This window comes from Acomys russatus, chromosome 7 (genome assembly GCF_903995435.1).
Source record: "Acomys russatus chromosome 7, mAcoRus1.1, whole genome shotgun sequence".
In the NCBI taxonomy this organism is placed as follows: domain Eukaryota; kingdom Metazoa; phylum Chordata; class Mammalia; order Rodentia; family Muridae; genus Acomys; species Acomys russatus.
The window spans coordinates 52,387,693-52,414,078 of NC_067143.1; the positions used below are offsets into that span (position 1 = coordinate 52,387,693).

A 26,386-nucleotide genomic window follows, 5' to 3' on the forward strand; every position below is an offset into this window, starting at 1 on the left:
TTGACCCTTTCCAGAAATGTAAACAAGGCCAGATGAGTTCCCACCCATGATGTAAGAGTAGGAGACCTGGCAGGCCTGCGCTGCCCAGCTGATTTCTTTATCACTGCCTGTTTGGCTGAAATCTCCAGAACCATTTCTCCCAAGTCAAAACACTAGTTTTATTTCAAAACCTCTACAAATAGTAGCTTCAAAAGTAAAACTCAGCCCAGGGGTCCTTGGCACCAGCCAAGGACAATACATGCAGTAAACTTCAAACCCCTACCCAGATCTAGCCAATGGACAGGACATTCTTCACAGCTGAATGGAGAGTGGGGTCTGACTTTCACACGAACTCTGGTGCCCCATAGTTGACCACATCCCCTGGATGGGGAGACCTGATGGCACTCAGAGGAAGGATAGCAGGCTACCAAGAAGAGACTTGATACCCTATGAGCATATACAGGGGGAGGAGGTCCCCCTCAGTCACAGTCATAGGGGAAGGGAGTAAGGGGAAATTGGGAGGGAGAGAGGAATGGGAGGATACAAGGGAGGGGATAACAATTGAGATGTAATATGAATAAATTAATAAACTATTTTTTAAAAAAGTAAAACTCAGGATGGAGCTAGGAGCAGTGGCATGAGACAGACCAGAGCAATATTGGTGTACATCTAGAATTTGAAGTTTGTTTGGGAAGTGATTTGAGAGCATGTGTCCAGAGGAGAAACATGAGCCCAGGGAGCCAGAGTGAAATAAATGGCAGTAGTGGAAAGGTCACTGGTGAGCCAGGCTTGCTGGCATGTGCTAAGGAGCCTGAGGCAGGGGACTGTGAGTTAAGGTCAGCCTAGGCGACATAGTAGGAAGGGAAGAAAAAGGAAGGAAGGGAAAGAGGCATGAAAACATGTAAGGAGGCAAAGCTCAAGCAAAGACCAAAGAGAGAGCTAGACACGGCCCTGCTTACACACACGTGAGGCCCCTTCCAGCCATCTGAAACCCAGAAGCCCAGCGTCTTAACCTGTGGGTCACAACTTGTGCGGGTTGCACAACTGAGTGTGAGAGTCACGGAGCATTTGACAGCAGTGAAATGTTTCTGATCATACAGAGATCAAAAATTAGTTCAAAGTCAAGCATTAACAAACCTGAGTTGTTTCTGGCAGCTTATAGCACTTGACTTCATGGCGGCCTTGGTGCTGAACTCACAGCGTGCACATTTTACATTGCATATGCCGTCACCACTCAAGGCCAACAAACACAGCCTGAGACACCACGGCTGGTTTTAGACTTATTAAATGTTGTGAGTTACAGTGTTTATACAAAGGTTTCTTCTACTTTGTTATTTTGAGATAGGGTCTCACTATGTAGACCTAGCTGGCCTTGAACTCAGAAAAACCCACTGGCTTTGTCTCCCAAGTGCTGAACTTAAAGGCATAAGCTATAACACCCAGTTTAATTGTGAAAAACAAAGACTTTTAATATTTTCTCATCACTATTCTTCAACATGTATCCAATTATTTTATCTATAGATTGGGTTATTTTTTTCCTTAATTGCTGAATTGAGTTTTGCAAATAAATGGATGGATGGATGGATGGATGGAAGGAAATTTTGTTTTGTTTTGTTTTAGGTTTTATTTTTTTGTTGTTTTTTGCCTTTTTGTTTGGTTGGTTGGATTTTGGTTTTTCGAGACCGGGTTTCTCTGTGTAGCTTTGGCTATCCTGGACTCACTTTGTAGACCAGGCTGGCCTTGAACTCACAGAGATCCACCTGCCTCTGCCTCCTGAGTGCTGGGATTAAAGGTGTGCACCACCACACCTGGCTTGAAAGGAAATCTTTTGATGAGTTTTAGCTTGGAATTGGGACAGAATTTCCAACATTTTTCTGAAGTGGCCCTAAGCCCGCTTCTGCCATTTTGTATGGGTACCTGTACAGAATGGCTCACGCAGCATTGACTAATCCAGAAGCAGACTGGATCAACCATATCCTGCAGAATCAAATATTCAGCCAAGATTTAACTCTTTATGTAAAAATAAACAAGCACATTGGTCTCAATAGTATATAGATTCCTTTTATCTTTTGTGAACAGTAAATTTATATTTTTAAAGAAATTTTAAAAGAATTTTTTTATAATTTGCTGTGAGTAAATGTTGATTTCTATGCCTGTTTTAAATTTATATGCCCACCCAAGTCAAATATAAATTTCCTCAGATAAAAAGTAGTTCCAAGTAGATAGTTTAAGAGGCCCTGCCTTAAAATACAGTCACCCCCACTGTGTTTTCTTTCAGGGAGCCCCTTGACGGAGCGGAAGGTATCTGTACCCAGTTGCTGTGTGTCCTTTGCAACAGCCACTGAGCCATCTCCTGTATACACCCACGTGGTTGAAAACTCCGAGTCACCCATCTGGAATTTTCAACAGCAGTCAAGGTTTGTATTTTCTGATGTTTAGAATCAGCTCTTTGTTCCAAGAGACAAACTCAGAGCCATAATTATAATAGATAAAACAATGTTTGAACAGAGCTGCAAAGTGCATCTTTATACAGTTACTTAGTCCTAGGGTTTATGAATTCATGGCTACCAGTGATTAAAAGGTTTATTGCAGTGTTGTTGGCTTTGTTTTGTTTTTTTAACTTAATTGTGGGGCTGGAGAGATGACTCAGTGGTTAAGAGCATTGTCTGCTCTTCCAAAGGACCTGAGTTCAATTCCCAGCAACCACATGGCAGCTTACAACTGTCTGTAACTCCAGTACCTGCGGATCCAACACCCTCACCCTAATGCACATAAAAGAAAAGAAAAGAAAACATAAAATAAAATAAATAATTAAAAAAAGTTTAAAAAAAAAACTTCATTGCATTTGTGTGCATGAGTGCACCATACCGTGGCAAGCGCATGGAGGTCATAGGACCAATTGTGCGGATTGGCTCCCCCCTTCCTTGTGGGTACCAGGGACAACTTGAGTTGTCAGGCTTGGTGGCAAGTGCTTTTACCTGCTGAGCCATATTGCTTGCCTTGTATTCAGTGATTTTAGCTTTAACTATTGCTCAAAAAATAGTCAATGAGAGACAGGTGTGTGGGATGCCCTATTGTAGGCCCTGGGAATGAGATAAGTAAAAGCCTCTCCACTGTTAGGTTGTGGTTCTACTTAAGTGTGACAGTAGTAAAAGAAGTAAGTTCAATGCTGGCAGTAAGATGGCTCAGGAAAAAAAGGTTATGTAGGCCAATCTGGAAGTCAGAGTGCGCTTCATAAGTAAGCTCTCTTTAGAAGAGTACGCACATACATTACATAGATGAAGAGACCAGGGATGTGGGCGGTATCCAGGTAGAGAATTAATCTTGTAAAGGAGAAGCTCTTCCTTTAGTGCAATGGAAAGAACCTGGTCTTTGGAACCAGAGAAGCTCCACATCCCACTACATCCCTGCTGTGTGCTGCTGTGAGAGCTAAGTTACGTCACATCTCCAAACATTGGACTCCTCATCTTAAGATGGACGTGATCTTATAGGTCACTGTAAAATCTAATTAGGTGTGTCTTTTTCAAGATTGCATAACCAATTTTAATAACACAGATGTAAAGCCCAGAAGGTTAATATATTCATTATATAAAATGCCGACATGAATACTGACTCTTAAAATATACAGTTGCGGGGCAGGAGAAGTGGCTCAGAGGTTAAGAGCACAGGCTGCTCTTCCAAAGGTCCTGAGTTCAATTCCCAGCAACCACATGGTGGCTCACAACCATTTATAATGAGATCTGGTGCACTCTTCTGGCATGCAGATTTTAAATAAATGATCAAAAAAAAAAAAATATATATATATATATATATATATATACACACATACATACACAGTTGCTCGTCCTCATGGTATATGCCTTTAATCCCACCACGCAAGAAGCAGAGGCAGGTGGAACTTTGTGCATTTGAGGCCAGCCTGGTCTACAGAGCAAGTTTTAGGCCATCCAGGGATACATAGAAAGACTGTCTCAAACACATACACACCACATGTACACGGGAGGTATTATGTTTACCTTTCATTGGCTTCATGGTTTATGTTGTGGCCAAATTTCGCATCCAGTCATCTGAGGCATCAGTTTCTTCTTGCAACATTTTCTTTGCTTCTTGTAGCGTTCCTTGGGCTTCTCCTTGAAAATGTCTAATGAAAACATCTCTAATCTGATAGAGTATCATCCACAAATCTAAGTTCCATACTGTGGAAGGTTCCTATAGTTAACTCATGGCAATGGTGATTTTTTTTCTACAGGCTATCAAAAGAGCTGCTTCTGGACCCACATCAAACCCTGGTCTTCAAAGTGTGGCACAAAGGAGGTATGAGCACTGCTCTGTGGTTTCCTTTTCCAGCTAAGCAAAATCATGGTACTGATGCCTCGGGGAACACGGGTGTCTGGTAGAGGAGGATCATACAGAAGACTACGCTATTCTCTGGTGGAATTTCAATTTACTTTTTTGTTGTGCATTGATGTTTTGCCTGCATATACGTCTGTGTGAGGGTATCCGATCTTGGAGCTATAGACAGTTGTGAGCTGCCACATGGTTGCTGGGAATTGAACCCAGGTCCTCTGAAAGAGCATTCAGTGCTCTTAACATCTGGACCAGCTCTCCCAGCCCCCTATTGTATAACTTAAGTACTTAGGAATCATATTTTTCGACCACATGCTTAATGTAGGAATCTACTTACACTTGAGCCTTTCCAGTTGCGTCTGTCCTTAACTATAACGTACAGGACACATACAAGCCATTTCCCTCCTATGTATGATGTTAGGCCTTCTCTTGGTTCTGTCTTGTCAAACAAAACCAGTAGTGTATAGAGGCCAGAGTCTGACTGCTTGTTCTTCCTATGCAAAGGCTTCCCTAAGAGGGAGTGCTAATAGTATAGTCTTGAACATACTTTTGCTTAGCTACTATGGGTATTTTACTTGTTTTGAGGTCTCACTATCATCTGGTCTGTTCTTGAACTCATGCCCCGCCCCCCCCCCCAACAGCCTCTAATTCCCAAGTGCTGGAATTGCAGGTATGTGTCAGCACTTAAGAGGCATAATCTGGGACTAGTAAGCTATCTCAGTAGACAAAGTTGTCACAAGACCCAATGACCCACAGGGTGGAAGAAGAGACCCAACTCCCACAAGTTGTGCCCTGACATCTCTCCACATACAAGCTGTGGCATATGCATCTTCCCAACCCACCCCCAAAATAAATAAATAAATATAACTTTCAGAATGTGAAGAAAATAAAAAGATAAAAGCCAGTAGACTCTGAAGCCAGACTCTTCTGATCCAAAGGTCAGTTCTGCCTCTCACCGTTGCTGAGGGATTTTGGGCAAATGACTCGACCTGTCTGTGCTTCAGTCTCCACGTCTGTGAAGCAGGGTTACTAGTAACGCCTCCTTCATCAGGTCTGCTGGGCACATAAGGTCCAGACAGTAAATGTCCTTTCGGTTTCTCGTACTTGGGTAGTGAATGGCACTGTGCGACAAGCGTGGCAAATAGCTCTAATCCCTGCGAGATAAAGAATATAGCCTGATTTTATAACTATAACTGGGGAGCTGGCTCAGTCACTAAAGTGCCTGCTGTGCAAGCATGAGAGCCTGAGTTTGGATCCCCAGCACCTCCATCAAAGCTGCTCATAGCACTGGAAAGGTGGGGATGGCCCATCACTAGAGACCATCAACCTGTCAGCCTCCCCAAGCCAGCGAGTCCAGGCTCAGCAAGAGACCCAGGCTCAGCGACGGGTAAGGATTGGATGATGCAGATGCATGAGGTGGCCAGCAACACCCTCATTAACCACTCTTGAACGTTCAGCTCCTCTAAGACTCTGCTAGGGCCTAGGTTCCAAGTATTCAGTTGTTCGGGGTATCCAGAGAGACACAGACAGTACTTGGCCTGCCAGTGATTGGCTTCAGTTTGACCACAAGCCTGAGAAACAGCAGGAGTCCCAGGGCATGAGGGACGTTGGCCAGCCTGTTCCCGTGCGAGGCCGCCCTGGTTCTGGCTTTGCCTATGTGCTGTGCTACTGCTTTGCACTCACTGAAGACCCACTTCTTCCAGCCTTGTGAATCAGGACTGGGCAAAAGTCAGTTTCTCAATCAGTGTAAGTCATCCCTGCTGTGCTTAACTGCGCTCCACACTCCTCCCCGCCCTCCTTCCTCCCTGAGGTTCTATAGGAGTTGTCCTCCAGAGCAAGGTTCACCTCAACTCAATGGCAAGAGAAAAATAATAAGCTCTGATTTTATGCAGATCTTCACTCTGTCATTTGCTGAGTGCCTTGAAGTAGACCCTTGTACCTCAGCATCTTTTTTTAAAACCAAAAACAAATCTTGTGTGTGTGTGTGTGTGTGTGTGTGTGTGTGTATAGCTCTCCAGAGACACTATTCTCTCATTTCTCATCTTCCTTCTCCTCCAGTGCCTCTGATATAAAGGACATTATTACACCTTATTAGAACTTCACCCAGATGTCCAGACAGTGCCCCATCTATGTATTCCTGTGTATGTGCAAGCTGCGTGTTCATGTAGCCATCCACAGAGACCAGGTAGCCCTTGTATTCCAATCCCCACTTAAGTTTCACCATCACTGGCTTTCTGTCTGTACATTGAGAACAGGCTTGGGACTGAGGGGTAAGCTCATCACAAACATCCGTGAGCACTGTATCCCTCTAACCAGCGACCCCACCGCTGCCAGCCCTTCATGACTAGAGCAGCTGCTGCTAACCTGAACCAACCAATGCTAAGAGAAATCTTATCTTTTTCATGCAGTTAGGATATAGTACTTTCCTTGTGGGGTTGTGTGAAAATTAGAAATAATATCTGTTAACTACTTGGCACATAGTGCTGCTCAGTAAATGAGGCCACTTTGATTATGCTACCACTGTGCTAGGGCTACTGGGTATAACAATAAAGCGCAGTCTCCATCCTCAGGACCGTTAGTGGTGCCTATAAGCTCAAGTTGTAAATGGAGGTAAGAGAAATGCCTAAACCAGACAGCTAAGGTTCATCTGTCTCTCGGCACATGGAAGTATCTTCCCGTCCTCGGGCCTGCCCACACAGACCCAGCAGACGTTCCACAGAGACTGTCCAAAGCACACCAGGCTATGTTCAGAAGGTACTTGATTTCCTACCCTGCCAGTCACTATGCTAAATGACAGGGCTACAAAACCAAGAAGGCAGGTGGCCCCTGTCTTCACAGAGCTTACAGCCATGGGAGACACAAGAAATGCAGTATAGCTTGCTTGGGCAAATACAGGGCATGCTGGAAGGGGACTTACCCAGACTTAGGGTATCAAAATGGCTTCCCAGGTCACAGCTAATAGCTGTATCAGAGGGACAGCAAACAAAGTATTCCATGCTGCTTTCCAAGAGATTGTCTTTCTCTTATAACTGATTTAATTGGATATACACATGTATATCTTAGAAAACGTGGGACCTACAGGTAACTATAAATAAGAAAATGAAAATTCTTGAAGTTGCATAATTGCAAGAATACCCATATATGTGTGTGGAAGTGCGCTCCAACACACACACCTGAGAACAATCATGAATGCATGTGAAGTCTATGGAAAGTCGTGTATAGGTTTAGAATTTTTCCTAGTAGCTTATATCAAATATACCAAGCACAGCTCTGCCAGCCATTCTCTGATGCACCAAAACAGGGGGCCTGAGATGTAGCTCAGTTTGTAGAGCGCTGGCTGAGCACATGTGAAGTCCTGGGTTCTATCCCCAGTGCACATAAATGCAGCATGGTGGCACAACTGTATTCCAGCACACACCTGTATCCCTTGCACTCAGGAGATGAAGGCAGAAAGATAAGTTCAAGGTCAGCCTTGACCACATAGCAAGTTCAAGACCAGCCTAGGATACATGAAACCTCATCTTAAAAAAAAAAAAAAAAAAAAAAAAAAAAAAAAAAAGTGGGGTCGGGGATAACACAGCACAGAATAGGACTTCATAACAGGCTCTGGCTCCCAGCCTCTCGGCCTCATTGCCAGTCTTGTTCAATGGCTTCTGTGTGTGCAGCCTCTAACCTCAACACCAGCCACACTGCCCAACTCTTGTCTTCTCTTCCCCACAGATGAGGAGAGGGTGGTTGGCTTTGCCTCAGTGGACCTCTCCCCACTACTGTCTGGCTTCCAGTTTATCTGTGGCTGGTACAATATTACAGACTTCAGTGGAGAGTGCCAAGGGCAAATAAAAGTTGCTATTTCCCCTTTGGAGAGTCTGATGCACTTAAAAGAAGAAAGACAAGCAAGACGAGAGATGGAGACTCCAGGATCACTGGTAGGCTTCCTTGTTCATACCTACTTAAAGGCTCTGCTGTAAGACGGTCCTTTGCACCGTTTGGTGCTTCCAGCTCGTAGCCCACATTTCATATATACAACTTCCTGGCTTGGGGTGGGAGTGGGCTAAAAAAGGGGGAGTTTTCTGGACTCTGCAGAGAGGGGAACTCTGTTGCTGTGTAATAGATTGTATTCATCTCTCGGTTTGCCCGGCACAGCATGGAATCAGGCAGTACTGAGTGATTACATGAGAAAATGACCAAGAGCTCAGTGTCCTTTTGTAAGAGTCCTCCAATCAGCGCTGGTAGTCACGAGATAAGAATATCACAGCCTCAGGAGGCAGAGGCAGGGAGATCTGAGTTCAAGGCTAACCTGGTGTACACAGTGAGTTCCAGGACAACCAGGGCTGTTACACAGAGAAACCCTGTCTCAGGGAAGAAAAAAACAATGACAGCCCAGTTCTCATGTGTAAATATGAAATCATGTCTACCCTAGTACCTGAAAGAATAAGAACATAAATACGAGAAAAGCAACTGAAATACAGTCTGAGGGCATGATCTGTAAAATAGTAATAATAACAGTGCCTACTTCGTAGGGCCATTATTAAGTTTAAATGAGGCAGTGTATATTGCTCATAACAGTTCAGAGAATAAACTAAACCAAGGGATTGTTCAAGGTGACGTATGGCTTTCTTGTGAAGGGGTTGGTGGTAACCAGCACACCATTTTCTCGTTGCTTCTCCAGATACCCTTGTTCAGCCCCTTCTCCTTCCCCGCCTCTACTATATGTGATGCGTACCCTGGGCCCATTGCAAGGCACATCCAGGACCAGCTTGCTCATACTTCTCCAAAGGAGGTTGATTTCTCCTCCCCTGCAAGGTAACTGTTGATGGGAAGAGATGAGGTCAAAGAAACGATGCGTGTGAACTGCCTTGTCACTTCCCTTTCGTTTATTAGAGGAAGAAACTGGAGACACAGAAACACTGACTTTCAAGATCTCTGAAAATGCTTTGTAAGATATGAACTAGAGTGTTTTTACTGCCATTAAGGAAGGGACGGACACTCTTCTTCTCTTGTCCTTAGATCCCTTTAACCTTTTATAGAAATTACATCACCAGCCCCACCCACACACACCCCCCACAAAGAAAAAAACTATATGTCAAGTTTTGTTTACTTTGTTCTAGGCCTGGGGTGTAGCTTAGTTTGTGGAAGCATGTGCAGGGCCCAAGACCAGTCCTTAGCACCACATAACCAGCTGTTGTGGTGCACACCTGTGATCTTAGCACTTGGGATGTGGAGGAAGGAGGATCAGAAGGCCAAGGCCATCCTACCTAGGCTACCTGTCTAAAAAAGCTAAAATAAAAAAACAAAGCCACACACCATTGGCTCTTGTGTTCACTAAGCTGGCCACGAGCACTGTGTGTGGACTTCAGGGCTGCAGTGCACCTATCCTCTTTGAGAACAGGGCCAGAAATGAGATTGCTCTTCCTAACCCACTCCATTTCTGGCCTTGATGTCCTCTACCAGTTTCCCCACGTCTTTCTCACCACCTCCACAACGAGAAAAATATTCTCTCACAGGGCTCATGCTTTTAATCTCAGCACACGAGAGGCAGAGACAGAGGCAGAGGCAGGCATATCTCTGTGCATTCAAGGCTAGCCTGGTCTACATAGGGAGCTCCAGGCCAGCCAGAACTGCAAGGTGAGACCCTGTCTGAAACAGAAGACAGCAGTTCCTGCAGTGGCCATTGCTAGATAGACCTGCATTCTGAGACAGACACTCACACACTGCTTACCCCCCTAAGGTCTGCTTAGTGCTTTGTAGTTTTCCCCTGGTCGCCATGTGAAGATAATCTTGTCTAGAAGCTGTGTCTCAATTCCTATGTCCAGTGTTCTGGCCTCCAAGCTCCAGTCAATGAAACGAGGCTGAGGGCTTGTTGGTAGTGGTGTTGGTGTTAATGTTGTCGTTGTCATCGTCGTCGTCATCGTTGTTTTCTTCCCTGCCCCCTCCCCTTTGGGGTTTGTTTCTAAGGGCTCAGTATTTAGTAATTTTTTAGACATGGTATAAGATTATTGTAGAAGCATGGGGAGAGGAGAAGGAGAAGGAGCACCCCAGGGGGACAGAGAGAAAGACAGAAAGAGACAGCGTAGGAATAAGAGCAGTATTTAGTAATTTTAAAGCTAAGAATTTAGTGATTTGCTTTTGTCCACATAAAGATGCCCCAGTTGCTTCAGAAAGGCTGTACTGCCGTGTCCTTGCTCAGATCTAACCATCCACTCCAGGACGGGCGCCCGCTCCCCCAGCCCCCGCCAGTTGTTTCTGAGCATGCCTTCCTCCAGGGTCAGGGTCCTAGAGTAGCCGGATATGGTCTGTGCTAACTACTTTGGTTCTTTATTTTATTATATGTGTATGGGTGTTTTGCCAGCGTGTATGTTTGTGTATCACTGGGTGCTTATGCCCTTGGAGTCCAAAAGAGGGTGTGGGATCCATTGCATCAGGAGCTATAGGAAGGTGTGAGCCACCATGCAGATTCTGGGAATTGAGTGTGTGTCCTGTGGAAGAACAGCCAGTGTTCTTAACTACTAAGCTGTCTCTCCAGCCCCTACTTTGGTTCTTTGAGCCTCAGCTTTTGTATTTACTTAATGAAAACAATATATTACATCAAGAATTGTTATAAAGAATAAATGAAAATAGAAATAAACTCGTTTTAATGTACTTTATGTATGTCCGCTGATTGTTTTCATACCAATCTGAAACAAGAGGTTTAATTCATAATTATATATGGCAAATGCCTGGGGCAGCATTCCTAACTGTTTTGTGTTTAGTATAACTGGAAACTAAAAACTCAGGTGGCCATCACCAACTAGGTGAACAGACTGCCAAACTGTGGCATATTCATAAAACAGAATGTAACACAGAAAGAGATACGTTAAGTTAAAAACTAAATCCCAGCACATGGGAGTTCGAGGCCAGCCTGGTCTACAAAGCAAGTCTAGGACAGCCAACAATACACAGAGGTACCCTGTCTCAAAAAAAAAAAAACAAACTGAACCTCAAAATAGTTATGCTGAGAAATAATAGCTAGGATAAAAGTACATTATAAAAATTCCATTTATATAAAATTCTAGAAGATGCATCCTGGTCTACAGAGGCAGAAAGCAAATTAGTGGTGACCCAGCGATAAGGGCTGAGTAAGGAGGCAAGAGGAAGGAATTTCAAAAAGAACCTTGAGGAAGGAGTGAATGTATTATCTTGTAGCCAGTCATGGTGGCACCTTTAATTCCAGCACTCAGGGAGGCAGGTGGATCACTGTGAGTTCAAGGCCAGCCTGGTCTACAAAAGCAAGCCCAGGACAGCCAGGACTACACAGAGAAACTCTGTCTCGAAACAAAAAAAAAAAAAAAAAGAAGAAACAAACAAACAAAAATATTGTAATGACTTCTTGAATGTAGGCATATTGTCAAAACTCATCAAATTCTGTAATTTAAACATGTTAAGTGTTTTAGGTTTGGTTACATCTTAGTAAAACAGTGGTTCTTAAACATTCCTACTTGGGAACTCTTTTGTACTCTTAAAGATGACAACCCAGGCCAGGAATGGTGCTCATGCCTACTCCCAGCACTTGAACAGCAGAGGCAAGCAGGTCTCTGTGAGTCTGAACAACGTGACATGCATAGTTCAGGCCAGCTGAGCCAACACATGAGGCTGTGACAAATGATAATAATTTGATGAGTTCCCAGAGGGTTGTTTTTTTTTTAAAGATTTATTTTATTTATTATGTATACAGTGCTCTGTCTACATGTACACCTGCATGCCAGAAGAGGACATTAGATCACACCATAGATGGTTGTGAGCCACCATGTGGTTGCTGGGAATTGAACTCAGGACCTCTGGAAGAGCAGTCGGTGCTCTTAACCTCTGAGCCATCTCTCCAGCCCCCAGAGGGTTTTTTTATGTGGATTATATCTTAAAATGTTTACCATATTGCACATTTACATTTTTTTAAAGTTTAAGCATACAAAATCATTGTATTTCTGAACACCGACAATGAAGAATCAAAAATACTGAGAAAGCAATTGCATCTGCAATAATATCAGACTGAACAAATATTGATGACTACAGATGATATTTTCTAAAAATTATCAGTGTATTGTTGAAAGATGGTAAAGATCTCAATAAAGGAGATGACATTCCATATTCATAGTTCATGAATTTAACATTTTTTAAATGTGATACTTCCAAAATTCTTATATAGGTTCAACATAATACATATCAAAATCCCTGCTGGCTTCTTCCTAGAAATGAGTAAGCTGATTCTAAAATTCATATGTAACTTCATGTTGCTTTTCCAGAAGACCTGAGCTGAGTTCCCAGCATCCACAGCAGGGGGCTCACAGCCACCTGTAACTCCAGCTCTAAAGGATCAGACACCCTCTCTGGGTCTCCACACTCACACACACATGTGCACACAAAAAAATAAGTAAATAAATAATACTTTTTAAAGGTTCTAAATACAAGTAAAATATTTAATTAAAAAATAAAGTACTGATGTAGTTATGACATGAAAGAGATTTTAAGGTATATTGTGTGATTCCATTTGTATAAAATATATGACCAGACAAATAATAAAGACAGAAGATAAATGAGCAGTCGCCACAGGTTGAGGGTTTCAAGAAGAACTGGAAATGGCTGTTAGTAGGTGTGAAGTGTGTTTTTAGAGGGGTAATAAGATGTTCTAAAACTGATCCTTAAAAAGAAGTAGATAAGCCAGGCGAGGTGGCGCACGCCTTTAATCCCAGCACTGGGGGGAGGGGGAGGGCGAGGCAGAGGCAGGCAGATCACTGAGTTCAAGGTCAGCCTGGTCTACAAAGCAAGCCCAGGACAGCCAAGGCTATAGAGAAGCCCTGTCCCCAAAAAAAAAAAAAAAAAAAAAAAAAAAAAAAGTAGATAGTCCTGAATACACTAAAATCACTGGATTGTATGTTTTAATTGGGTTAACTGGATGCTAGATGAATCACATCTCAGTCAGACTGCCTTAGTAAAAGAGAAAGAAAGAAGATTGTTGTAGTTACATCTTGATTTGTTCTATAGATTAAAGGAGGCAAAGCTAGAAAGGAATGGTAACGGCGGACAGCTAATCCCTGCTGAGTCCTTGTAACAACTGCCATCATACTGAAGGCTCTTTATGTACTGTTGTAGTTTCTTTTAGTTCAGATCTGTGCTTTAGGAAAATCACTCAGGCTCCACTGTGGACAGTAGGTGGAAGTGGAATATGGGTAAGACTGAAAGCAAGTGAGGAAGCCTGTGTGGTCCAAGCAGGAGCTGAGCCAGCCAGACCTGGTTGCAGTGTCATCTTAAGAAAATGACTCCATTGTCACACTAAGAGTCCTCTCCTTGGTTAGGAGTTGATTTCATTCCCGATTTCCCCCAACAGAAATGGCACCGTAAGAAGCCAGGCGGCACGCCATGAGGAGCATGTGCAGAACATCCGCCGATTTCACGAGTCCCTGCAGCACGGGGAAGCAGTCTCCGCAAGTGAAGAGAAACCGACCACAGTGCCTTCGGCCTCCCACACCTCCATTCTGACTTCTCTCAGGTAAGGGCCTGCACTGAGAAGAGGCACAAGGAACCACTGTGTGTGTGGCACAGGCAAAGGAGCAGCATGGCGTGTGGCGTTTCCATTAATTGCCCCTTCTCTGGAAAGTGTCATGCACATTAGTGTCAAATTGGACCTTGGAACCTCATAGGCGTTCTCACAGATAAACTGTCAGTTGGAGCTCTGGTACTGATGAACCTGTAAATCCAGGAACTGGAGCTTCTTCACCACAGCTTACTGATAACCACCATCACATGACATCACATCGTCACGTCTACAAAGCCCCATCCTGTCTGTGGCCTTCACCTGCACAACCATATCGTTATTCTTATCCTGGGTCCATCCTTCCCTGCCATTGTGTCGGTCTAGTTAGCAAAGAGTCGCTATGAGAATTAAAGCATCAGCAACATCAGCCCAAGGCTATCGAGTGAGAAATCTAGTACCGTGGAAAGGACTTGATTTCACAGTTTGACCTCTAGCCCTGACCGCCTCAGTACAGGAGACAGTCATGGCCAGTTAACGTACAGGGTAGTGATGGCTATGGTTTCCTGTCCCAGAGCAGACGACAGAGGAATGAGTAATCCAGAAACACAGACATGGAAAGAGTTAAAACAGCACGTGTGGGCTTTGAAAGAAGAGGCTAATGAATGTGAAGGTTATTCTGTGCAGAAAGAATGTCTCCAAACCCCAGAGGCACGTAGATCAAGTTGAGGAAATACTGACTGCACAGTTCAAAACAAGTTGAGCTAAAGATGCAAGGTGTACGCCAGCAAAATGTCTCAGCATGTTAAGTGTGTTTGCACACAGGCCTCCCATCCTGAGTTCAATCCCAGGATTTCACATAGCAGCAGGAGAGAAACAACTCCCTAGAGCTGTCCTCAGTCTACACACACACACACACACACACACACACACACACACACACACACACACACTAAAATTTTAAGTGCAGGCAGCAGGGCAGTTTTTTAGAAGTTAGCTCATGAAGGGCCTGGAATAGACTAGGGGGACCCATGTGTGACCTGTTGTACAAGTATTGATAGACCTCTGTCACTTGTGAGAAAGTACATGATTCTGTGCCAGAACCCCTGACAGCACTGGGCTTGCAGATTTTCTGAAGCTGTGCCAAGTGTACTTCTGCTTGCATTTTCCTGCTGCAGATGTGCAAGATACAGACACCGCCACGGTTTGATGAAGCGAATCCTCTAGTGATAGAGCAAGGATGAGCTTTGTCCTCCTTTCATTTGCATTTGACTCAGTCGAGACTATGGGGATCTCTCAGGCATTTTCAGGGCAGTAGACATGCTTCCTCAAGTATCTGTTCCCAGAAACCCATGGCCTAGTTAGAGAAAACTAATGAAATACCAGTGATTAAAAAAAAAAAAAAAGGCACAACTGAAGGTCATGTACTAACGCTGAGAGTGAAGGGATTTAGGAAGCAGGTGACCCAGTGACTTCAGCTAATAGACTTTGGAAAGAAAAGCCATGCGCAGCAGCCGTAAGAGACGGTGGAAAGAAGAGACAGGGTAGAAAGCAGCTTGATCTCGGGGTTCACAGTCTGAGAAGTGGACCAGGTTGGGACAGAGCCCATCCAGTGTCCTCGAGAGCAGTCTGAGACTTGGGGTCCCAGAGTCTGTATGGCCATGTACTAATACTAATCCTAGACAAAGCACTTCGGGTCTCTGAGTCTGAATCCTCTATTTGTAAGGTAATAACTCCCAATTTCAAGTGGTTGGCTGAAAACTGTCAAGGTAGTGTATTTGAAAACAAAATCCTACACAAATGTAGGTTGGTGCTATTTCCTGTCGGGGAGTAGTGACAATAAAAATGAGATATTTTTCAAACCACTCATTCATATTAACTTACTCATTCAGTTGTCATTTGTTTGTGCCATGACCTCTGCTGGCTGGGTGTGGAGGTTATAAGAAGTCATCGCTGGATAACAGTGATGAGGGGAAGTAGGTAGGGAATCAATAGGCGCAGTGATTGAGAAATGGAGGACAAAGTGAGCTGGTGTCCTGGAGCCAACCTGGAGGATCACGGAAGGCTGGCTAGATGAGGATGAGGAGTGACTGACAAGTAGGAAGTAATAGGAGCAAAGAAGTGAGGACTGCCACGGTGAGGGCCGAGAACGGCTGCTTATGGGCCATGTGAAATGACACTTGCAAGTTCCAGGTCAGCCTGGGCTACATACTAAAACTTTGTCTCAAAAAAAAAAAAAAAAAAAACAACCTAGCAAAGAGAATGGCTTCTTATGAGAAGGTTACATTTTCGCTAGATATCAGAAGAGGAACTAGTCAGACAGAGGAGACAAAGTTGGCTCTGGCAACAGGAAGATGAAGGGTGAATGATTGGTTAAAGGGGACAGTAGCTCCTGTATAGCACTGAGCCACGTGAGCAGTATAAAGTCCTGCCTCAAGTGTCATGTGAAGCTCCTTGTAGCCACTATGTATGACTCTGTCAACCCCTCCTCTCTGCAGGAAGAACCTGAGTGAGCTGGATGACATCCAGAAGTACTTCAGCCGGAAGCTCGGCAAGCCTTTCCTGCCTTTCAGCTCCCACAGCTCTCCTGTCCCCTCACAGAGCCAGGAGAGCCAGAAGGACTCTGTGCGCCCAGGAACCAGCAGCCGAGACCCCGAGAGCCAGTGCATCCTGGAGAAATCCAGTAACCTGGTGTTGCAAGTCAGCTCCTTAATCTCAGGTATGGCTCAGAGCTGCTCTGCTAGTCAGCTTTGGTCACTAGATGTCAGCTCAAAGGCCACCTGAGTGTCTATCCTCAGATGGTCCTCCATGACAAATATAACAATTTTCACATCCTTTTTTTTTTTTTTTTTTCCTTTGTCATCTTCCTTTCAAAGCACAGGACAGTGGTGTGTGCAGGAGCATGGGGCAATGGAAAGAGCACTGGGCTGAAGGCAGGAAGCCCAGGTCCCTGGTTTCTGGCATCGACTTGCTATTGACACTGGGCGTGTGCGTTCCTTTCTTGAGTTTTCATTCCCCTAATCAAAAATGACAGGCATGGATTAGATGGTGGTTCCCCAGCTGTTCTTGAACTTGTTTGCATCTTTCAGGAAAACTTAACTGCAAACATGTTTAAAGTTCTAGTACCAGAGTCCACAAGTGTGTAAGCTTTGTTTTGTTTGGTTTGGTTTGGTGGTGGTGTTGGTTGGTTGGTTAACAGGATTTGAGGCAGGATCTGACTGTGTAGTTCAGGCTGACCTAAGATTCACAGTAATCTTCCTGCCTTGTCCTTCCAAATGTTGGGTTGCAGACATGTGCCCACATACCCAGAACAAAGTCTGCACACTTGGGAAGCACTGTAGAAGACTTTGGATGGGTCTAAAGTGTACCATTTCAAAAAGTCCCTTAGAGCAGTTCTCACTTTGCCTCCATATTGATGTTGGGAGCTACAGAAGGGGAAAAGTCTACACGGCCTGAAAGACACTCCATATACCCTGTAAGTAGACTTCCCCTCAATCATTACATATCAGCACTGTCTCAGCCAGACCAGACTGTTGTCTCTGCATCATAAACTTATATTCTGTAGTCAACCAAAGAAAAAGAAAGATGAAACAAGAGAGAAGTTTTCATCCAAGAGAACTCAAAAATTGTGATTCAGGGGCTGGAGAGGTGGCTCAGAGGTTAAGAGCAATTGCTCTTCCAGAGGTCCTGAGTTCAGTTCCCAGCAACCACATGGTGGTTCACAACCATCTATAATAAGGTCTGATGCCATCTTCTGGTGGCCAGGTGTACATGCAGGCAGAGCACTGTATACATAATAAGTAAACTAAAAACAAAACTGCGATAGGGATGCTCTCCACAATGATGGCTTCTGGTGGGGGCCAGGCTAGGAGGTTTTCCTTAACGGACTTGCCACTGGGAGTTTGACATGCTCCAGTGAGTATACGACAACACTAATTGGACCTTTTTTTGTTATTTTTTTCCTTGCGTGTGGGGGTGGGGGGCGGCGGTAGGGTCACAAGGGTAGAGGGTTAGGGACTGGGATTTTATGATGTGAAATTCACAAATAATATAATATTGGGGGGGAGCCTTTATCAGGATACAAGTGGCTACAAATAGGGGGTCTCCTTATAGGGATGTAGCAAAAGGGAATGGAAGGATTAAAGCTGGCCTTGAAGTCAAATTAGGGGGTTTAATGCTTACCCAGACAGAAAATAAGGGTGCAGCCCACTGACCAAATATGTGTAAGCCCCCAGGTCCCATCCTAGTGCCTCATAGAAAAGGGGTTGGGGAGGAAGAGCTGCACCTGTGTGGTGAGCCTTTGCTGGCCCTTAGAGACAAGAAGAACCAGATGTGTGGGCCTTGCCCAGCTGATATTGGAAACAGCTTTACCCTGTAGTGTGTCTCATGTGCTTCCTCATGGAACATGGCCACATAGTGGAGCTTTCCAGTTGGTGCTTCTGGGCAGGCTTCCTGGAGGAGATGTGATGAGCAAGGGGCATTGAAAGATAAACTGCTTTATAAAAGGGGACTTGTTCCAACACAATAATTAAGACCAAAAGACTAGAGCCAAGTACATCGGCCTGGTGCCTGTTCTGTTTACAGGTGTACTCACGTAGGCACGCTCTCCTGATGCCTGAAGATTATGACTGTGGTAAACGAGCACCTCCTGTTAGTTAACCCTGTCCGTGAGAAGGGATAGCCGTGGCCCTGGAAATCAAATCCACTCCTAGTATCTGCCCGTTTCTCTAAATGAATCATGCAGACATGTCATTTACTATGTCTTTGTTGTCGCTGTTCCTTTTCTGAGATGAGACCTTGCTGTGTTGCCCAGGCTGGTTCTAAACTCCTAAAGTGACCCTCTTGCCTGAGCTTTCAGAATAGGTAACATGAAGACTTGAACTTCTTCAACTAGTGTATTCATTTATCCACCCTCATTTCACCTAAAAATAATTTGAGTTGACTGGTACCTTCTCCTTAAGTGTCTGTGCATGCACCATGCAGCATGCAGGGTATGCCCATTTCTCTCAGAGTCTCAAGCCTGAGCAGTGGCTGGTATTGGTCACATTTGAAAGAAAAACAGGCTCAGAGGGGACAGCTTGCTCGTGACCACAAACTACAGAAACTGGACGCAAAGCCCATGTCTTTCCAGTGCCCTGCTGCCGCCGTTCTTTTCTTTTGTTGTGCATCAAGAAGCTTTCCTTTTATTTTCCAAGTAAAATAGTCTTAATCACTGCCATCGACTAGGTAAATGAGTGGATTCTCGTTTTGGTTTTAATTTAGGTGATTACTGAAGTAAATGGAAGCGTGAGCATGCCCGTCAGGACCCAGCTCCCGAGAGACCTGAGCATGAGATACCACAGGTGTCTCCACAGCTGCAGTAGATTAGCACTCAGCCCTCTAATATTAGAATAAAGTATTAGAAACTGTACTGCCATGAACATAGTTTCACTGACTCCTGGGTGAATTAACTATGCTAAGGTTTGTTTAAAGTCTCATCACAAGGATACTTGTGAGGCTAGAGGCCAGAGCAGGAACCTGAGTGGTCTGCAGCCCTGCCAGATAGTAAGAGTGATATCTGTTGCTATTCAGATCTGCAGACCATCACCAGAGATTCACAAGCAGCTTTGACTTCTCACCAAGCCAGGAGGAAAAGCAGTGCGATCACCACCTTCCCAGATGTTCAGGACACAGAGGCTGTGCGAGAAGGAAGCGCCACTCCTGAGGAGCCATTGGCGGGAGCTGTAGAGAAGAGCACAAATCCCCTGCCTCCTCCTGATCTCAAAGAGACATCAAAGGGAGGCGGGGCGCTCCGTGAGTCGCTGGAGCATGCAGTGCCCATCACAAGGGTGCAGAGCATTGATGGCACTGAGGTGGGCCCAGACTACAGTGATGAAGACTACGAAGAAGACATTATTGAGCCCAGGACCCTAAATGAAATCACCACAGTGACAGACAAAACTAGCCCTTGGTCCAGTTTCATGTCAGACATGAGTGAGGTCCTCAGCCCACAGCCCAATGAATTACAAAGGGAAGGCCCATCCTGTCCTCCAGGACCTTTCCCCAGAGAGGAGCTGAAGGTCAGAAGTAGCCCACAAAAGGCAGTCACCCCCCAATCTGAACAGGGCTCCCCTAGGGCCTGTGAGGGTGGAGCCTATCTGACCAAGGTTGAAGAGCCTGCCTCAGCCGTGCCACAACTTGTCCCAAGCCTGACATTCTCGGGAGCCCACGAAGGCAGTGACTGTGTTGGATGGAGCTCACCACAGACAAATCGGGACAAGAAGCCCGTGCCAGAGAGCCTGGCTGAGAGTGAAGCCTTCTCCAGTGAGCTCAGCGACTCTGCCGAGAGCTTTGACAAGTTCTCTCTCCACCTGCCCTCCCAGAGCAAAAGGGAGAAGCACGAGGAGCCACCCGTGGAATCTCAACCCGTGGGATCTCCACCCGTGGAATCTCCTGCTGTGAGGCCGAAGCAGGTAACAGGCGGCTCAGGGGGGTCCACGCGGCAGAAGCTCCCGTATCCTTTGGTGTTTCCCACAAGTGGGTACGCAGGCCATCCGTCCTGGGCATTTTGGATGCTGGTATTAGGCTAACAGAATGAGTGCGACCAGTGGCCCTTGCGGAATGCACTGGAGGTGCAGGGCATGGGAAGGCTCTTCCCTCAGAAGGTCACCTGCATGACTAGTGTTTTAAGTCTACTTCTGAGGCCAGGGCTGGGCAACCTATTCTATAATCCCAGCACTTGTGGGGCCCAGGTAGGAAAACTGAGTTGTAAGTCGGTATAGGCTGCATATGCCTTGTCAAGAAAAGAAAAAGAGACTCTGCGTTGACACCAGCCCCTTCAGGTGTAAACGTTGGACAGAGCATAGGTATTAATACATTCATAGTAAACTTTTCTGTCTGACTTCTCCAATTTATACACTGTGCAATTCCATACCTGAAGGCAAGGCTCGGGATCTCAGTTGAAACAAAAGGAGAGGCTGGCGCTAGGGCATGCAGAGAGAGAATATTACCAGTAGTTTCCATTTACTGGGTTTTTGTTCTGTGTTTTTGGTTTTTGGGGGTTTTTGTTTTGTTTTGTTTTGTTGCTTTTGTTTTGTTGTTGTTTGTTTTGTTCAAGACAGGGTTTCTATGTGTAACCTTGGCTGTCCTGGGCTCACTTTGTAGACTAGGCTGGCCTCGAACTCACAGCAGTCTGCCTGCCTCTGCCTCCCTGAGCACTGGGATTAAAAGTATACGCCATCACACCTGGACACTGTATACTTTTTAAAATTTTCCACTATAAGTTGGCAACTTTTTAAAGTTAAAATCTTGAATCTTTAAAGATTAATCCCATCTTTAATCGCAGCACTCGGAAGGCAGAGGCAGGCAGATCTCTGTGAGTTTGAGGCCAGCCTGGTCTACAGAGTGAGCGCTAGGACAGCCAGGGTTACACAAAGAAACCTGTCTTTAAAAAAGAAGGAGGAGGAGGAGGAAGAGGAGCCGGGCAGTGATGGTGCACGCCTTTAATCCCAGCACTTGGGAGGCAGAAGCAGGCAGATCTTTGTGAATTCAAGGCCAGCCTGGTCTACAAAGTGAGTCCAGGACAGCCAAGGCTACACAGAGAAACCCTGTCTCAAAAAACCAAAAAAAAAAAAAAAGAAAAGAAAAGAAAAAAAAGTGATGAACTAAGAAGTAGGTATCGTTGAGGTAGACTTGCCCAGGCTCCCAGAACGTCATTACTAATGGAAAGATGTGGCACCTCTCCTTTGAAACGATGACATGTTCTAGGGAAAGTAAACCACTTAGCACTATCTCTAGCCACCGGCCAGTATAGAAGGCTGCTTTCCTGATAGGAGATCTTTGCATCCTAGAAGTCAGAGGAACTCACTTTGACCCTCCAGGCCCCACATCTTATTACTGCTATGGATTCAGCTTTAGCCTTTGTGAGCCTGTTCTTATCAAATGGGGCAAATGATTCCCACCCCCACTCCCAGACTTATAACCTCCTCCAGCCAATGTCCTTTTTCCCCCATGCTCACCCTCACCTACCCTTCCACACAGTAGACTGCCAGCTAAGAGTAGAAAGAGCAGCACCAGCAAACAGGCTCAGCCCCTTCCCTTCTCCCATTCCGAAGATAGCCTGGGCCAAGGGGTTGTAGTCCTTTGGGGCCTCTGTTCCACCCACCTCGCTAGAAGAATCAAAGGCTTGAATACATGGTCGCATGTCATCCATTCAGGAGCTAAATACTGAACATTATTCTGTCCCGGGTAATAGTAATGGGGCTATGAAAAACACATCATCTCTGCCCACATAAAAGGACAAACAATAAATTTAAGGCAAAGCCATTCTTAGCTGCTTAATCAGAAACCCTAAAAAAGAGCACCACAACAGCCCCTTCTGCCTCCCTCAGAATTAGGCAATCTGAGTCAGTGCTGTGCTTCAGCAGACATCTGAACACAGCGTGCTTCCAGCAGCAGCTTACAAGGCCCACACCTTATAGATCGGGCCGACCAGCTATGCCAGGCCCCCCACCCCAGTTTTGGTTTTTAGTGTGTTCAGAGAACAGCTAGTAGACAGGTCCCCCAGTACTAATCACCTCTGTGGTCAAGGCATTGCCCCTAGAGCCAGCTTTCTACCCTCTGCACATCACTTCGAACCAGCAGCCCTCAGCCAATGTTCAATGCTTGGTACCTCCTGGCCTTCTGCGAGCTCTAGGCAGGAATTGGGGTAACTGAAGGAAAATGCCATTGAGAAGTTTGAAGAATATTGAAGGAGATGTGAGAGGCCTATGAAAACAATTGAGGGGCTGTAGAGAGGGTGCAGTGGTTACGAGCACAGACTGCTCTTCCAGAGGAGCACGTTCAATTCATATAGATTCACATGTTGGCTCACAACTGTGACTCCATTTCCAGGAAATCTGATGCCCTCTTCCAGCCTCCTTGAACACTTGTCATGCCTGTGGTACACAGATATGCAGAAAAAACTTACACATAATAATTTGAAAAAATGGCATAATTGAACGTTCTGTGTTACAAACTATGATTTCGGAAGTGAAGAAGGAAGGGCCATGTGGCCAAGGTTAGGAAAGATCTTCCTGAAGGAGGTTAGATGTGAACCTGTCATTACAGTAGAGACTAATGAGAGGGAAGGGAAGGAGGAAGGACACATGTTAGGAGAGGGCAGGGTGTTCCAGTGAGGGAACCACTTATGCCAAGGATTCATGGATGGGGGAATAAGATATGAGGAAAACACAAACAGTGTGATCGAGGTCAGTGGGGTGTTGGCCTGGCATGAGGGTAGACTTCTAGATATTTTTGTCCCTTAACTACCATTGCAGTCCAGAACCTATTGTGGTACCCAACTTCTTTTTGCCTCCCCAACAACTGGAGGCCTCTCTACGCATGATCTCTCACTCTCCAGCTTTGCCACCACTAGCCACAGCTGACCAGGTAAGAGCAGCCACTGTTCTCCCTCTCCCTCTCCCTCTCCCTCTCTCTCTCCCTCTCCCTCTCCCTCTCCCTCTCCCTCTCCCTCTCCGTGTCCAGTCAGCACCCATGAAAGCTTGCAGCACACAGAGCTGCGCTGGGCTATCTCCCTGCTGAAGCTGCTCCAGTCACTCTCCATGCTTACTTGGAGAATCTCCTGTGGGTCCTTCACTGGGCAAGGAGCTCAAACAACATGAAATCAAGCAGAGCCTTGTCAGCTGAGACTGACAGAGGTAAAGGCTGCACAGCATGAACAAGAGTCCACTCGGATGAGTGCTGAGTGCTGTGGGGGCCCCAGCCAAGCAAACGGGGTACCAGCAGAGGACACCACAAAAAGAGGAGCATCCCTTCGGGACTGTGACAACACAGTCAGGTCTGGATAAAGAGCAGCATCACAGCAGTGTGCCTACTTGCTATTTACAAAACACCTTCATAACTTCATCATTCATGAGCAGTAGGCAGTTGGGACGTGTGTACAGATCTCTGTTCTCCACTTTTCTCCTCTGACATAGTACCTGGTCTTCAAGTAGCAACAACAATGATAATGATAACATTCTGATATTATTATATTTAGATATATAATGTATAGATTATATAGATAAATTATGTGTCCTTGTGTTATACAACTTCTAAACAAACAAGCAAAAAGCCAGCCAGCCACATACAATGGGAGAGGCCTATGATTCCAGCATGTGGAAACAGGAGTATCAGGAGAAAGATAGAAAGCCTGGGCTGTGTGAGCTCATCTTTTAAAAAAAAGGGGGGTGAGGAGGAGAGAGGACAGAGAAAGAGAGCTTATCCAAGGTCCAGCCATACCCATGACCCTGCCCCTGGCTCCCTTGCCATGTCCCTAGGGCCACCTGACAGCTTTTCCTCGTTGGATGCCCTCTGGGGAGAACATGACCTAATTTATAACAAATGCTGTGGCAGGGTAACTGACAAGCATCTTAAAGGAGAAAAGGTTTGCTTCAAAGATCCCAGTCCACAGTCCTTGGCTGCACTGATGTGGCAGAAGCCACCCACCTCATGGCAGACAAGAGGCAAGTGAACAGGGAAGGACTAGTGAGCTGAGTGTAACCACCACAGGCTCTTCTCCTCCTTCAGGCAGGCCCCACCTCCTGAAACCTCCAGAATCTATCAAAAGAGTGCCACTAGCAAGGGATGCAGCCCTTAGTATGAGGGGAAACTGAGGCTCAGAGCTTTCTGTCCACATCTACAAGGGATGAGAATATCACTACACATAAGGAAACTGATAAACAAAGTCTGCGCCTCTTGCCAGAGAACTAGACCCTCAGGGAGTCGACTGGATCCCAGTTCCTGTCTCCAAACCCTGCCTCCACCCACTCGCTTTCCATCTTGACACTTGGCTTCTTTTGTTGTGCTCAACTGAGCTCTGGTTTAAATTGACTTCATTTAGCAGCTAACAATGTAAGCATTTCGCATACCTCCCCAGAGGCTGTGCTGATAGGGGATAGTTCTGCCCCATCCTGAAAACCCTACGTTCGAGTTCTATACTTAAAGCTAACAGGCCGAGACAGTTGTGTGAAGGTTCTCAAGAAAAGCTTTGAGATGTCCAAACCATTCACTGGTTTTCTTTCTCCCTCTTCCCGACCTCCCCAGTGTATTTCCAAAATATCTGTTTGGCAGGTAGCTCGATCTGAGGTCCCACTATATCCATAGATCCCCTGCAGGGGTACAGGTGCTGGGTCCTCAAGGGACCTGCTGTGCTCTTACTCCTCCTCTGGCTCTGCACCTCTTCTCACAGTTCACATACATGACCTAGACATCTGCACTAGGCTTCAGGGCCTGTGTGCACCGAGCATCTTGGAACATAACATTCATGGAGCAAAACTCTGAACCTGCTAGTGAGTAAACAAAGGCTCTGGGGCTTGTGCCTTGACCTCACTGACTCTAAGTAACATCAAGCTAATAGTGAGCGGTCAGCAGGATGAGGTGAGCATTAAGTAGGCACACTTAAATCCTTCGCTGCCATCATCTGGGCCAAGTAGGTGAAGGATCAGTGAGTCATGCACCAGGGGAAGAGTTCCACAGGCCACTGTGACAAAGCTGCCAGGCAAAATATTGTTCCTGTTTCTGTATTTGTGCCCTTGTGATTTACTTCCTCCCCCAGGGACAAGCTGCCTTTGGTCTTTTCAAGACAGAGTGTGGGAGAAGGAAAAGATGAGAATCTCCCTTCTCTTAAAGGGCACACTGAGTTTCAGGAAGATGTGCTTCATGTAGTTCTCACTTTTCCTTGGATTGCCCATAGAAGAAACTTCGATGCTTGCTGCCCTTGGGGCCACTTCTCTTCTGAGGACATCAGACTGGGTCCCAGTTAGGATAACCAGTGTCATCACAGTTTGCCCAGGTTTAGCACTGGAAGATCCCAGACCACAAAATGCCGGGAGATGGGATTTAGGCTGGAAGCCTGCTGGTGCTGAAAGTCGGGTCGCCTGTGTCACTACCCACATACTTGCTATTCTCGTGCACTTCATTCTTTCACGTCCTGATTCTTGCTGGGGCAGTTCCCCTGCAGCTGGAATGGCTTCCTTTAAAGTTTCACATCTCGTGGACCTGCTGGTAACCAGGCCTCTCTGGTTTGGTGCTCTCGAGTAGCTTTATTTTGCCTTCTTTTTGAAACTGGCTATGCAATTCCAGCTTGGATTCTATATGTCTTTTAGCATTTTAAAGGTACCTTGCTGGGGTGTGCCTCAGCTGACAAAGTGCTTACCCAGCGTACACAAAGCCTTGGGTTCAAACCCCAGCACCACAGAAACTGGACATGGTTGTGCATGGCTTTAAGCCTAGTACTTGGGAGGCAGAGACAGAGGGATCAGAAGTTTAGAATAACCTCTGAGACTCTGGGGGAGACAAATAAAATCCCATCTTCGGTCTTCCAATGTTTTCTGATGAGATATAGATGTCTCTTATTATTCTCCAAGGTGTTATGTGGCCTTTATTCTTTAGGGCCTCTCAGATCTGCCTTGGCTTCTGGTGGGTGTGTACTACAGTGGTCTTTGTTGTGGAGATGGAAAGGGCAGGTAGGAGCATGCTGATCATTAACTATACTAACAGCGTTGCAGCGCTGCAGAGTCTGCTTTTATTGTGCTAATT

At 45.6% G+C, this 26,386-nt stretch overlaps 1 protein-coding gene across 1 annotated transcript in view; it reads left to right on the plus strand.

The window, feature by feature from the left end:
• C2cd3 (C2 domain containing 3 centriole elongation regulator) overlaps positions 1–26,386 on the plus strand; it is a 104,422-nt gene that overhangs the window by 67,283 nt on the left and 10,753 nt on the right. Inside the window, exons 25-32 of the mRNA XM_051149040.1 lie at positions 2,258–2,396; positions 4,229–4,293; positions 8,047–8,252; positions 8,996–9,129; positions 13,685–13,846; positions 16,327–16,547; positions 19,400–20,321; positions 23,125–23,236. Of these exons, the coding sequence (XP_051004997.1) occupies positions 2,258–2,396; positions 4,229–4,293; positions 8,047–8,252; positions 8,996–9,129; positions 13,685–13,846; positions 16,327–16,547; positions 19,400–20,321; positions 23,125–23,236 (1,961 nt within the window). The remainder of the gene's footprint in view (positions 1–2,257; positions 2,397–4,228; positions 4,294–8,046; positions 8,253–8,995; positions 9,130–13,684; positions 13,847–16,326; positions 16,548–19,399; positions 20,322–23,124; positions 23,237–26,386) is intronic.